The sequence below is a fragment of the Herpailurus yagouaroundi genome, unplaced genomic scaffold (assembly GCF_014898765.1).
Source record: "Herpailurus yagouaroundi ecotype Mexico unplaced genomic scaffold, PumYag 182, whole genome shotgun sequence".
In the NCBI taxonomy this organism is placed as follows: Eukaryota; Metazoa; Chordata; class Mammalia; order Carnivora; family Felidae; genus Herpailurus; species Herpailurus yagouaroundi.
The window spans coordinates 52,391,671-52,406,740 of record NW_024412413.1 but is presented as its reverse complement, the minus strand read 5'-3'; the positions used below and the strand labels follow the sequence as shown (position 1 = coordinate 52,406,740).

Here is a 15,070-nt window from a genome sequence, read left to right as displayed (position 1 = left end):
ACAAGTATTCTTAATGAGGACTGAAGCCAAAAGGATCTTTTTGCTTAAATTGCAGCTTACCTGAAAATATAATAACTCCACCTGTATTCTCTGTGCATTACAGTTGGTAAACATTTATATTGGATTGAGGGATTCTTACAGAGTAATAGAATTTGAGTATCAGTTAAACTGAAGCTATTTCACTGTTATTAGTTGTTGAGCCATACCTCATTTTACATGTCCATTGAGGGTATTCCTGTCTGCTGTGTGTGTAGCTTTTGCCTGAGAACTCTTCAGGACAGGGCATTTAAGGCGTCCTGAGGCTCTGGGTTTTGTTACAGGTAGAGCATTCTTACATTTTGCTGGTATCTGACTCTCTGTAACTTCCATTTAGCAGTTCTGATACAGTCCTTTGGAGTAAACATGAAGCTAATCTTAATATTCTTTTTTCTTTTTAATGTTTATTTATTTTTTGAGAGAGAGAAAGCGAGAAGGGGAGGAGCAGAGAGAAAGGGGGAGAGAGAATCCCAAGCAGGCTCTGTACGGTCAGCACACAGCCCGATGTGGGGCTCCATCTCAGGAACTGTGCTAAAATCAAGAGTTGGATGCTTACATGACTGAGCCACCCAGGCACCCTGCCAATCTTAATAGTCTTATCAAGTGAGTGAGGGCAGTAGGGTAAGAATGCAAAGGAAGAACACCTGGTCAGAACCTCGGTGAGGTATTCTGGCCAGTCACACTCTCCTGTGGGTCTGGTCCTGGGTCCTCTGCTGGGCAGATATTTGGGTAGACCGCCCTCCGGGCCATTTTAACTTTATCCTGTACAGTAACAACATACACTAAGGAAAAAAGGACGCCCAAATGTAAATGTATTGTGTGCCTGCTTTGTACCACTATGTGCTAGACTCTGGACTTTTGCTATTATTTTGCCATTTAATTCCACACAGGACCTCAAATCAGTATCGTTGATTCTTTTTTTTTTTTTTTAATTTTTTTTTTCAACGTTTATTTATTTTTGGGACAGAGAGAGGGCATGAATGGGGGAGGGGCAGAGAGAGAGGGAGACACAGAATCGGAAACAGGCTCCAGGCTCTGAGCCATTAGCCCAGGGCCTGACGCGGGGCTCGAACTCACGGACCGCGAGATCGTGACCTGGCTGAAGTCGGACGCTTAACCGACTGCGCCACCCAGGCGCCCCAGTATCGTTGATTCTAAAGATGAGGAAACTGAAAGCTAGGAATTAAGCAACTTGCCCGCAGACATCAAGCTAGTGAGTGCTAGTGGGTGCCTTCAGAGCCAGCACTTCCGTGACACATCACATTGTCCCCTGGAGGGCCGTACTAGGTGCCGTGACTGCTTTGACACACTTCCTCATTAGCCTGCATATTCTACACCTTCTGAGTGATCTGAGGCTCCCAGACCAGCCATGCCAACATTAATGTGGACTCTAATCTCTCTTTCCAATACTTCTTTCTTCTCACCGTCAAAATTAAGCACGTTCTTCTTAAAGACATGACCCTTCTCCTCTCTATGAACATGTATTTGCAAGCCACGCTAATTTGCATCAATAGGTATCAGAAACCCTCTCCTTTCATATCCCTTGACTGGGTCAAAGGAACCATAGAATGGTTTGGTGTAAAAGGTTGGGAAGGCTAAGCTAAGTAGTTCCTCATGACTAGGGTGAACAATGATACCGTCTCCTAAAGCAATGGTCTGCGTCTTCCAGCTCTACTCCTGATGTGGAAGCAAAGAGCCGAATCGCCACAATTGTAAGAGCAGAAATCAGCTTTGTCCTTGGCTTGTTTTCAGTTGAAATCTAATAGTTTAATGAAATAAAGCCCTGGGAAAACATTGGAATACACAGTCCTTAGGGTAAGGTAAAGATAAGGCTATCCCTCCACGTACTCACATGATATTTTAAATACTCACATAGTATTTTAAACCTTTCACACCATCCTGTCACCACCCATTTTGTCTTTCCCTCAGTAAACCGTAAGTTCCTTGAGGATAGAGAATGTACTGAATTCATACTTTTATTTCCCGCAGACCATAGCATAAAGCCTTTCCAACTGCGGTTGATGAATGAATGTTTATTTCATGAATGCATAAATGAATAAAAGAAATATAAAGGTGTCTTTCTGTAGTCAAGATAAACCTACCTCAGGCAGTATTACATCACTTTCACTTATTTTGAGGCAATAAAATACTTCATAGAAAATCAGAGGCCAAGAGGAATAATATAATGACTTCTAAAATTTTGGGTTAGCTGTGTATCTGAGGTTGTGTGGACTTGGCAGCAGGGTTTTAAGTACATTTTCATATGGTACCCAGAAGTGGGACTTCCACTCCCCTTGGGAATTAAATTCTCATATCATGGTCATAACTTAAAAATTTCTGATCTGTAGGGGCGCTTGGGTGGCTCAGTCAGGTAAGCTTCCGACTTGGGCTCAGGTCATGATCTCATGGTTGGTGAATTCAAGCCCTGCATCGGGCTCTGTGCTGACAGCTCAGAGCTTGGAGCCTGCTTTGGACTGTGTCTCCCTTTGTCTCTGCCCCTCCCCTGCTCATTCTCTCTCTCTCTCTCAAAAATAAATAATAAACATTAAAAAAATTTTTTTTCTGATCTGTAGACAAAACTGGTTATTCTTAAAATACTTCATCCAAAATATTTGAACGTGTGTGTGTGTGGGGAATGTTAGGAGTGGTTTTGTTCTTGAAAATATCTGATGAAAGGGAGTAGTCCAGAGAAAGCATCAACAGTGACCCTCAGGAGGTAGAGTGGATTTGGTTTTGGAATTTAAAAGCTTCTCTGTTCCATGCTTGATAGGATTCTTTCTCTCAAATAAGTTACAAAAGCCACACCTGATTGTCTGCAAGGATGACTGTATTTAAATAGAGAAATCAGTTTTATGACTGAGGGGAGAAAATCACACAAAAAGAAAATAAAATGTCCCATGTACATAACGTGATATGTCAGATAATTGTAAGATTTTCTTCCCCCTCAGTTTCTTCCTGCTGCCCTGCCTCTGTGCCTCTTTCATGACTGGAAAATGGTTATGATTGATGCTCATCACCATGAGCTCATAGTGCGTGGGCTTTGTCCCAGATAATGGGTTGAAGGAACTACCTATTAAGTCCTTACTTTTAAGTAGGTCTGAGGAGAGTGTTAACCTTTACAGTACTGGTCATAGTTACTGTCCCTTTAGGGGAGATGTGATTTTTACTATTCAGGAGTTGCTCACAGACTTTCTCAAGTCATGGGGAGAGCAGAGAGGAAAATAGTGGCTTTATGCCACCAGACCCCCGCCCTTCTAGTTAGCAGGGGTGCAAAGATGTACCCATCTCCTGCCAGACCCACTAGACCTGCTATGTGGTAACATCTCATCTGCCATCAGAGACTTGGGTACTCACAAACGATGCGAGAAAACTCTGCAGCTATAAGGATGAGTTCCAGGCTGTTTCTCCCCCCGGGCCCCCCCCCCCCCCCAAGCAAGACAGCTCCCTGTAGGGTTTTTTTCCTCTCCTCAAAGCAGGCTTCCAGGGCTTTTTCTCTTGGTAATTGTCACTACTAGTTCTGTTCAGTCCCTGTAGATAAGCACGTAGGCCCTTTTTATTTTAAGATTTTACTGTTAAAAATAGTAGCATGAGGAAATCACAAAAGTCCCAGACCCGATTTCTGTCTGGAAGCCCCTTGGGACAGAGCTTTTATTCCTTAAGTTGGGCTTTCTGTGCCTCCGAATAAAGGAATATTTTGCTCTCAAGAGAGCCTCACTCCCAGCTCAAGGACCTGAAGGTGCAGGGGTAGCCGAAGATCCCTGCTTCTTGTATCAGCCTGGGAACTTCCATCTCTGGGGATGTCCCGTGGGGATTGGACTCTGTATACCATTCAGGAGGCTCTCTCAAAACACTCATTTTCTTTAGCAATCCAAGTAAGTTTCAAATCCAAATCAGTTTTCATTGAGCCTTCTTTTTGCAAATACAGCTTAAATTGTAATTGTTCAAGGCTATGCCAAGGTATGATTTGCCCAAATGTGAATTCACTGATATTTGATTAGTAAAGATCACTCAATTAGTAAAGAGGGATGTTAAGTTGGCCTTGGCTGGGAATCTTACCACCTGAGGTCTTCAAGCAAAGTCCATGCTGGCATTGTTTCCTCTGCAAGTTGACTTCAGGTGACATCTTTTGCTTCTAGAAAACAATACTGTAGACGTGAATAAGAAACCATGAGTCATACAATAAGTATAATACTAGGTTTATGCCATGGCTGCTTTTAGACCATTGTATTTTACTGCTTGTTTAATTATCTGTTTGCTATAAAAGTTGGCAATCCTGGCTTTCCTCTTCAATGTAAACAAAATAATAATATTTAATTCTGTCACTATTTATTGCTATAATAGTAGAAACTATTATTTTTTTTCTTTTTTTTTCTTTTTTTTTGCTGTTTTCAGTTTCTATGTAGTTTAGAATGGCAAGTTTTCAAGGAAACTTTTTTAAAAGAGTTTTTCCTTGTAATAAATTGGAGATGAAACAGAATTTTTATCTTGAAAGTAAACAAACCGTTACTAATGGCAAAAAAAAAAAAAAATTGTCTGGAGAAGAGTTATGGAGAGAGGGCTTTTTGTCAGCCATGACATGTCGAGGTGGGCTTGGCAATCTAGGGTCTAGATTCTCCTTTGGCAGTCCAGAAACTTGATTTCCTCAGCTCACTGAGAATTGGGCAAATTCGGGGGTATTGGCTGCTATTAACTGGCCGGTGCATTTTCTTCTTTGCAGCAAAATCTATGGGAAGTCAGATGACACTCAGCCTTTGTTTGGTGAGCATGGAGTCTGGGCCAGAGGGAGGGGGATGGTCTGAGAGGCACATGTCCACCAGCTGTGGGAGCTGGATGTCCCTTCCGCTCCAGAGGCAATGTTGTAGAGCCCAGCCCACTGCTCCTCTTCTTGGCTGCTGAGGCTGTCTTTCCTGCTGGCCCAGTGTTAGAAACTGAGTGTGAATAGCCTCTCTGGTTAAAAGAGAACACAGAACCCCCTAAGGTTTGAGCAGATGAGAGCTCTCTGGAAGATGAGACTGTGCATGCAGATACCGTCTTGTTTTCTTGGATTTTCCCTCTCCTTCCGGTTCTCTTCCTTTGATTCTGGCCATTCATCACCGTCTTCACAACCAGGGGCCTGTGGTGCCCTCTAAAAAATTGGCTAAAGCCAAACGCCAGTTCTCTTTCTGTTATTACTCTCAGCACAGCTGAGATAGGCTGGAACAGTCAATGGACATCTTATGAAAATTAAGAGAAAGCAAAAGGAAAATGAACATGTACTGAAACTACGAAAGTATCAGGCTGACGAAGGATAGATTTTGAGCTTGGTGTAAAGTGTTGGGAAATCTAAGCCAAACAGTCAATTATGACCAGGTTAAACAATGACTTCATCTTCTCAAGCGATGAGGCAGTACTTTTTCAAAGCATTTTTCCCCCAGTGGGGCAGGCATAACCGAGTAGCTTACGTATCCCAAATGAGCCAGGTTTACTTTTGCAGATTAAGAATCTCATTTTAACAGATTCTATATGTATGAAATGTATATTTCATGATTAGAGTTGTGTCATTTCTGACATTGTCCTCAGATTCTGGGGTACTTCATAAAGCCCAGAATGTACTGATTACCAAATAAGTGTGCCAGAGTCATAAGAATGACTTCTTTTCCAGCTCTTTCAGAATATCATTAGGACTGCATTTAAAAAATACTCAATACTCTTCAATCAATAGCAGTCATTGTTTTTGATGGTCAAAAATTTCCACCTTTGGCCAGTAGTAGCCTATTCATGTGACTCTTATGTCCTTTTGACATGCCCCTATTAGTCTTGGAGCACTTCCTTACTTCCTTAGCTCATCAAAATGGTTCAGGCTCATCTTGTACTTTTTTCTGGCTCAGATGTAGAATCAGTCACACTTCAAAGGAGTCTTGATTCTTTTTAGTGGGGAATGGTTTTTAGAGACCACAACTTGGGTGCTGCAGGTGTTCATTGCTGCTGGGTTGTCTTTAGTTCAAAACCCACTCAGTGTCTTTAGTTCTAAACAGCATGGGTTTGAACTGCACAGGTCCATTTATAAGTGTTTTTTTTTTTTCCAATAAATATAGTACTGTAGATGCATTTTCTGTATGATTTTAAAAAATTTTTTTTCAATGTATGATTTTCTTAAGATTTTCTTTTCTCTAGCTTATTGTAAGAATACATATATAATACATTTAACACACCAAATATGTGTTTTTTTTAAGTTCATTTTTATTTTTAAGTAATCTCTATACCCAGTGTGTGGCTCAAACTCACAACCCCAAGACCAAGAGTCTCATGCTCTACTGATGGAGCCAGCCAGGTGCCCCAAAAATTTGCATAGGAATTAATTTTTTTTTTTTTAATTTAGAGAGGGCAAGTTGGGGAGAGGGGCAGAGGGAGAAAGAGAATCCCAAGCAGACTCTGCTTAGTGCAGAGCCCAACGCAGGGCTCAATCCCATGACCCAGGGGTCATGACCTGAGCTGAAATCAAGAGTCTCAGATGCTCAACATACTGAGCCAGCCACGTGCCCCAGTAATTAATTTTTTTTAAGTAAGCTCTATACCCAGTGTGGAATGCAGGACCCTCAAGACCAAAAGTCACATGCTCTACTAACTGAGCCAGCAAAGCAGTCCATTCAAATATGTGTTGATTGACCATTTATGTTATTGGTAAGGGTTCTGGTCAGTAGTAGGCAATTAGTAAGGTTTTTGGAAGGTCAAATTTATATGCAAACTTTCCACTATTGGGGGTGGGTGGGAAGGTTCACATCCTTTACTCCCCTGTTGTTCCTTGTTCAACTGTGTATGTATTTTTGAAGAAAAAAAAAAAAGACAAGTTCATACTAGTTCCAAAGTTCCAAATATAATATTGCAGAATTAAAAAACCCTTAATTTCTTTGTACACTTGAGTTTTCGGTTACACTGAGAACATCTTGGTTTCTTGTGGCATTAACATTATTTGCTTTATCCCATAGTGTACATAAGGATTAAAAAAACATCAATATAGTAACAATAATGCTACTTACTGACATTTAAGGTTTTTTTTTTTTGCAGCTCTTTTTGCCCTTGGAATATATACCACCATTGATGTACAGTCACAATACTGTATTCTAAAGCAACTTATTAATTTTTTCTGTATTCTTGTGCCAACAACAGGATATTCAGTTAGGTTCATTTATTTCCATTCATTTTCATTTTTTCTTTTTATTTATTAATATAACATGTTATCCCAGAGTCAAAACTATATAAGGCACATCCAGAGAAGTCTGTTTTCCATTCCTCTTTCTTCCACACTGTTCCCTCTCACATAAATACTTTTTTTGTTGTTTTATCCATGTAGTATTCCTTTTCTAAATATTAGCAAATACAAATGTCTCTGTATTTCCTCCTATCTCCTTTCCTTCCTTATTCCTCATTCATTTTTATGATTAATATTCCACGGGTGACTGTCATAGTTTAAGAATGACTCCCCCCCCCCCTTTTTTAAATAGTGATGATATTTAATAGTTCCAAACTACTTAAGTCTATGGCTGGACAGAGGGGGCACTTAAAAAAACTGCTTTTAAATGTGAACAATTCTTTTTTCTTGAAGCCTGTTCTTCCAAGAGAAACAACCATTATTATTCGGTGTTACGCGCTTTCCATGCCTCTCTAAGCTGCCCGGAAACTGTGTAACACCATTTGGGATGAAGCTTGTGTTTCATCACCTGCCAGCTTCTCTGCCACGCTGCCAGATTCGTCCTGCGTTCGGCTGACTGTCCCTTCTGAAGCTGCCCGGATAGGTGGGCAGTTGAATCTCTCTGGTGTTCTGCACCTGAGACTTGCTGTCTTTGGTGCCACCCTCCAGCCCCTCCCAGATCTTGGGAAAAGCGCGGAAGTGTCCCGCAGCTTCTGGTCCCGGGGCGCATTTGTTCACCTGGCCGCTCCCCAGTTCCCAGTCTCCTGGACTCTGGGGTTTCCAGGCTCCGCAGTCCTGCGGTTCCTGGGCGCAGGTGCCTGGAGCCCGCCGGGCGCTCAGGAGCTAAGGCCGCCCTGGAGCTAGGGCCGCCCGCCTGCGCACGGTGATGCCGGGATTGGGGGCGGGAGCGCCGCCTTCATCTCCCGCGCGTTCGCTCGCTCCCGCCCCCTTCCCCGCCCCAAGCCCTCTCCTGCCTCAGCCGTGCTGGCTCCGCACTGCAGATGCCTGCCGACCGCCCCGCGCTCGGTGGCTCCAGCGGTGCTTCGCAGGTCCCTTCGACCCCCGGGCTCCCGCCGCACTCTCGCTGCTCCCAAGGGCCCCTCGACTAAGGAGACTCGCTAAGTCCCGCGCGCGGAACCGCTACGCCGGCAGGGCGGCGGGGATCCAGGCGGACGGTGGCCGCGCCGGAGCCCCGGGCTCTCTCGAATGCGGCAGGACAAGCTGACCGGCTCCCTGAGGCGCGGAGGGAGATGCCTGAAGCGGCAGGGTGGCGGCGGCGGAGGCGTGGGCACCATTCTGAGCAATGTGCTCAAAAAGCGCAGCTGTATTTCTCGGACCGCGCCCCGGCTGCTCTGCACCCTGGAGCCGGGTGAGGACCCGGGGCTGCAGATGGGGCACTGGAAAGTAGCGTGGCGCTCCGGACTGGTGCCTCTGCCTCAGTTGAACTCCGCCTAAACCGGGCAGCGCTCGCGGGCCGCCCGGTGCGGGGTACCGCGGCTCGGCGCGGGCGGGGCTGGGTCGGCCTGGGAGGGAAGAGCGCGGACGAAGGCCTGGGCGCGGGCAGCGGCCTCCCAAGGCTGGGAGGACTGGCTGCTCCCGGTGGTTGCCCGCGGGTCCCGACCCCGCGGCTTGTGCGCGGTCTAGCCCAGTTTGTACCCAGATCTTAAGGCGAGCTCGGCCTTGTCCGCGTGGTGGGGAAGTGCTGGCGGCTACCCAGGCTGCCAGAGGCCGCGCAACCAATTGTGCTTCGGGCTCACTGGAAGCCACGTCTTGAAAGAGGTGTGTGAGGCGAAGAAAGGAGAATGTTTGATTCTTGGGGTCGAAGGGGGAGGCAGCGGCTGCGAAGGAAAAATCGGGTGCATTTTCCTGAGTGTCCCCGCGGCGTGAGTGCTAGGGTCAGTTCGCCTGGAGCCTCTAATTTGTGTGTCCGTTTGTGGAGCGGGCAGGAAACCCTCCTGCAAGTAGAGATCCTTTCTTACAGCTAAAGTCCGGGAGCGCGCCTTGTGTGCTAGGCTAGGCCCTTTATGGTGGTAGCCTGTGTTTACACATCCTTGCTTCTCTAGGCTGCATAACTCCGCGTCTGCTCCACCACCCGGCATCCCTCCCCGGGGTTTTATGGGCCTGGCGCGGGTGCCTGGGCACAGAGCTTTCTGGCAAAGGGTGGCCGCAGAGGGAGCCGGCTGCACTCTCGCCGGTGCTTAGCGCTCACTTGTCCCCAGCGTGGCACCAGCGGGGTTCCAGGCGAGTTCGTCCTCCCCCAGCCCCTGCCCCCCCCCCCCCCCCAGCGCCACCGGGGACCTGCTATCGGCTGCTGGCGAGAATCTGACGAGGCGCGGAGCCCCAAAGGGTGGAACGCGTGACTGCCTTTACGAACCTTGTGGTTTCTTTGTTTTTCTCCCCGTGGAAGTGTCTAATTGCAGAGACTGTAGTATTTATTCACCATCTGCCTTTACCCTTAAAAAATTTTTTTCCTTTCCACGTTAAAAGTGTTTTATATTTCTGAATCCGGAACAGCCGTGACTATCAGATGAAACATAAGCCTTCTCCCCTGCTTTAGAAGAAAAGAGGAGAAAATGACCTGATTTCAGCTATCGCATGCAGGTGGTGAATGATCAATTCCAGTTAAATCCTGTGACTCATTCTAGATCATGAGAAAATAGTTGTGGTTTAGATTAACCCCAGCAGGTTTCAGCACCTGGTGCCCAGCAGGTGCTCTGAAAAAGCAAAGGGAGCATATTCGGTCGTACATACAGGGAATCCAGAACTGTCAGGTCGGTTGAAATAAGTCAGCGCTGGACAGAATATCCTTGTCTTTGTTAAAGCAAAAGTCATGAGTATGTATGCTCCTCCGTTCAGCACCCCGCGTGTGGACAGCAACCTCACAAGGGAGTGTGTTTCATCCTGCCTTAAATCATTCGCTCCAGCTGGAGGCACTCTTGTGGCCATTGTATCATTGCTCTGCACTGAAGCAGGACTTCATTTAAACGATCTCAGAAGGACGAGAATTTGTGGGGGTACTTGATAGACCTTTGGAGAAGGAAATCTTATCTACTTAGGCAGAATATGCCTGTGGCCCTGAATCTTTGAAAAGAAGTATCAGGGCATTGATTGGATGCCTGGGATTCTTTATCACAGCTTGACTTCAGAAATCTAGGACCCAAATCATGTATTCACAGTACTCTTCCCAGAACTCCCAAGAAGGATATCTGCATACTGTCATGGGCTTGGGCAAAACATACATACCTCTTTCTAGTTTCTTGACTCCATATATATGTTTTTTTTAAATTTTTAATGTTTATTTTATTTTTGAGAGAGAAAGGAGAGAGAGTGTGACTGGGGGAGGGGCAGAGAGGGAGAGAGGGAGAGAGAGAGAGAGAGAGGACACAGACTTGGAAGCAGGCTCCAGGCTCTGAGCTATCAGCACAGAGGCCAATGCTGGGCTTGAACCCACGAACCATGAGATCATGACCTGAATCAAAGTCAGATGCTCAACCGACTGAACCACCCAGGCGCCTATCCATATATATATATATATATATATATATATATATATATATATATATACACATATATACATATACATGTATCTGTATATATATGTATATGTGTGTGTGTATATATATATATATGTTTCTTTAAAAAGTCTACCTTATAGTAATTTTAAATTCTGAAAATTGTTTCTATCTACATACCAATTCCTAAGTATTGGAAGTTGTGGGGAAGTTTTCAGTATGCCTAATCTGCAGTCAACATCTGAGAAAAAATATTGTCATAAATGACAATTATAAATTGTAAAACTGAGTACTATGAATAATGTTTGGTATATCTTGATCCTTGAACTTTTAAGTAATAAGTCTAAAAAAGTGACTTGAAATATGATTTAATTCATTTTGAAATTGTAGAAAAATATAGCATTTTCAGAGTTGATTCTTTTTAATAAAATTTACATGGGAGGGATTGCCTGGGTGGCTCAGTTGGTTGAATGTCAGACTCTTGGTTTCAGCTCAGGTCATGATCTTGCAGTTCATGGGTTCAATCCCCAACCCCACCAAAATAAATAAAGTTAAAAAAATTAAGCTCACTAAAAAAAAATAATACAATTTATGTGGGAATAAAAATTGTCATGTAATTTCATTTCAAGGACAATAACACATACTTCTCACATGGAATTCTGAATAAAAGCCTAGTATGAATATGGCATAAAGTCTTTATGTATTATAAATACATTGTCTTGATATATTCTCCCATTTATTCTCTTCCATAGATTTGGGATTTTAGTCAAAGAAGTTTGTTTAAAGTTGTAGATAACTTTAAATAATAGTTATGTTATCTATAGTTATATTTTTAGCTTGTAGTCTGTAATTAAACATACAAACTGTTTTATCTTCAATGAGTAAATGTATCATAGAATTTTAAGGTACATGAAAATCTCCAAATAAGATTGTTAAAATGGATTATTCCACAAGTGAGAAAGCAATGACATTATTTTGATAACTTTTGATATTTCACTGAAGTTTCCTTCATAACTTAGTTCACGTAAATGTCTTTTCTAAGACAAATTCTGTAAGTAGAGAATTCTCTTCATAAGTTTCATAAATATTAATTATACTGTGCTGGGTGATTTATAGTTAATCATCATAATAATTTACTGAGGTAGATATTATTCCTCATTTTAAAGATAAAGTATTGAGACTGAGGTTAAATAATTTGTTTGACACTAGGGACCAGAGTTGAGTGGTGGTCTGAATAACTCCAAGCCTGTGATGTCATGCTTTTGTTTTTGTTTTTACACGGCTCCAAACAACTGTGGAAGCCACCATTCTATGTGCTAAACTACATTCTAGTGGCCATAGGGTATTTTTTATTTAAAAAAGTAACATTATTACCTTTTATTTTAACAAAATTGACTAAAATTTAGTAAAAACATGTTTTAAAAATTTTATAATGATTCGGTAGAATCAGGTTAACTTTTAATTTTATTTTTGATCTAACGTGTTATTTCTTTCCAAAATAACAGATGTATATTTTTGTTTTAGGAGTTGACACAAAGTTGAAGTTCACTCTTGAGCCATCTTTAGGTCAGAATGGTTTTCAGCAGGTAACTTTGGTTTTTTTTTTTAGTTTTGAAAATACTCTTATTTTGGGGTATCGGTAGGGCACACTGAGATATATTCTCAAAGTGGGAAAATTAGCCTATACTTTGACATGCATAAGATGAGTCAGTTTTTAAAATTATAAATAAACTTATGAGGCTACAAGTGGCCCGAGCTTATACTTGCAATGAAAAATTTTGTACTTTCTCTTAATGGTGCAAGTGTGAAAAAAAATTAAAAAAGCCAAATATCTATTATTTTGAATCCGTAATACATGTATTTGTTTCTGAACCAGAGCTTCCCAATCATTGTGTGTGTACTGCACAGGGGTCACAGGTGTGTTAAGAGTACCTAAGGTGGCGGGTGGGGGTAGGGCTTGGAGTAGTTATATGTAGCTGAAAGAAACTCTGTTTATCTTAGTGTGCTGTATGAATTTTATCACACTCTGTGGATGTCAAAATAGGAAACAAGTTGAAAAATGCTTATCCAGGTCAGTATCACTTTGCCAATATTTCTTCTGTGCTCCTAGTGGTACGATGCTCTCAAGGCAGTTTGCAGACTATCAACAGGAATACCAAAGGAATGGAGGAGAAAGGTAAGGAGGATGCATAGGGCTCAAAACAAAAGGATCAGCCCTCCGTTCCTCTTTAAAATGTCTGAAATGTCCAAAAGAATATTCTAGGTTAGTAATTTGAAAGCTGTCTTTCTTCATTATCTATGCATTTAATAAGTATTTATTGATTATTCCGTGCCAGGTACTGTTCTGGGTCCTGAGGATACAGGGAGTGGGGGTGGTGGTGGAAAACAACAGACCAAAATTTTGGGCCTCATGGAGCTTACAAGGAATGCAATATAAAGTGTGTCAGATGGTGATGTGTCATGCATAAAAATAAGGCAGAGAAAGAAATAAGGAGAGTTGAGGGGAGAGGAATGGAAGTAAGGAGGTGGAATTTTAAATAGCAAGGTGACATTTGAATAGTTGGTGAAGCAGCTACCTGGGGAAGAGAACTCCAAAGAGAGGGAACACCCTTAGGCTAGAGTATCACAAAAGCGAATAACCAGGATGGCTGAAGCCCAGTGAACAAAGAGGATGCAATTGGAGAGAGGGTCATAGAGATAAATGTGATGGGGTTGGAGGATGGTAGATCATGTAGGACCTTACAGGCCGTAGTAAGACTTTTGCCCAGTCTGAGATGGGAAGCACTGGGAAGTTTTGAGATAGGGAGTAACAGCACACAACTTACATTGTAAGCAGACCTCTCTGGTTTGATAATATGGACAAGGGCGGAAACAGGGCGATCAATGGAAAACTTGTGATAATTCAGGCAAGACATAGATCAGGGTTACAGTAGTGGAGATGGAGAAAAAGGATTAAATTCTAGATATATTTCGAAGGCCGAATTGACAAGAATTCCTGTTAGGTTGAATATAAGGTATAAGAGGGATGTCAACAATGACTTCAAGGTTTTGACCTGAGCTTCTGGAAAGTTAGAGCTACTGTTTACTCAGATGGAAGGGGCAGATGTGTGTGTTCATATGCATGCATGTATCAGTCGACGCAGTGGTAGATTAGATGATTGGTTTGCTATCTGTTGAGGTTGAAATGCCTATTAGACATCTAAATAGAGGGTGTCAGGTGAACAATTTGGATATATGATTGTGATGCTTAGAAGAAAAATCTGGCTGGAGATACTGATCAGTATTATTTCTGCTAAATTGTGTTGAAATGCCAAAACTTGAAATGCTTTCTTATAAACCTAGTCTTAATACCCCTAGAATTTGAATGGTGGGGATTCTTCATCTTCAAAATATACATTAAAAGTCTTTCAGAAACAGCTTTTCAGGAGAAAGTAATCAAAGGAGTAAAAATATCCAGTGACTCTTTTAAAAAAGTTTTTCATGGGGCTCCTGGGTGGCTCAGTCGGTTGAGCATCCGACTTCGGCTCAGGTCATGATCTCACGGTTCGTGAGTTCAAGCCCCGCATCGGGCTCTGGGCTGATGGCTCAGAGCCTGGAGCCTGCTTCAGATTCTGGGTCTCCCTCTCTCTCTGCCCCTCCCCAACTTGTGCTCTGTTTCTCTCTGTCTCTCAAAAATAAATAAATGTAAAAAAAAATTTAATTAAAAAAAAAAGTTTTTCATTATAAGACCCTGTCAGTTTTTTTTGTGTGTGTGTGAGAGAGATGGAGGGATAATTTAAAGGCAGAGGCCCTGCCATGGTGAAAAAAGACCCATTCTCCATGAATGACCAGGTGGCTCGTGTCCATGTACAGAGAGCAATTCAGAGTCAAGTCTAACAAGTATATAACATAATATAGCTAATCCAGTGAACTGAAATAAAAATGGAATTTTTTTTGTTCTCTTAACAGTATCCATAATGATTGGATCATTGCTTGCTGCGTAGCAGAAGCTCAACAAATAATAAAACAATAAATGAAAGGCTCTAATTGGTTCAATTCAGCACAGCAAACATTTCAATGAAAAGTTGATTTCTACAAGTGGGCTATATATGGTCTAGGATCAGTTCCCATTTTCTTGTTAGATACAATAACTATTTTTTTAAAGTTTATTTTGAGAGAGAGTGCACGTATGTACGAGTGCATGTGAACAGGGGAGGGGCAGAGAGAGAGGGAGAGAGAACCCCAAACAGGCTCCCCACTGTCAGCACAGAGCCTGATCTCATGAACCGTGAGATCATGACCTGAGCTGAAACCAGGAGTTGGTTGCTTAACCAGCTGAGCCACCCAGGCACCCCTGTGATAACTATTTTTTAAT

At 42.7% G+C, this 15,070-nt stretch overlaps 1 protein-coding gene across 4 annotated transcripts in view; it reads left to right on the top strand.

Moving 5' to 3' along the window:
* The window catches only part of TBC1D30 (TBC1 domain family member 30), an 84,900-nt gene that overhangs the window by 35,403 nt on the left and 34,427 nt on the right, over nt 1-15,070 (top strand). For 2 of the 4 annotated variants that reach the window (XM_040491501.1, XM_040491502.1), the window contains exons 3-4: nt 12,241-12,302; nt 12,827-12,892. In XM_040491501.1, coding sequence (XP_040347435.1) covers nt 12,241-12,302; nt 12,827-12,892 — 128 coding nt within the window. Of the gene's footprint in view, nt 1-8,265; nt 8,574-12,240; nt 12,303-12,826; nt 12,893-15,070 lie in introns of those variants that run through there. The other 2 variants (XM_040491503.1, XM_040491504.1) reach the window with 2 other exon arrangements.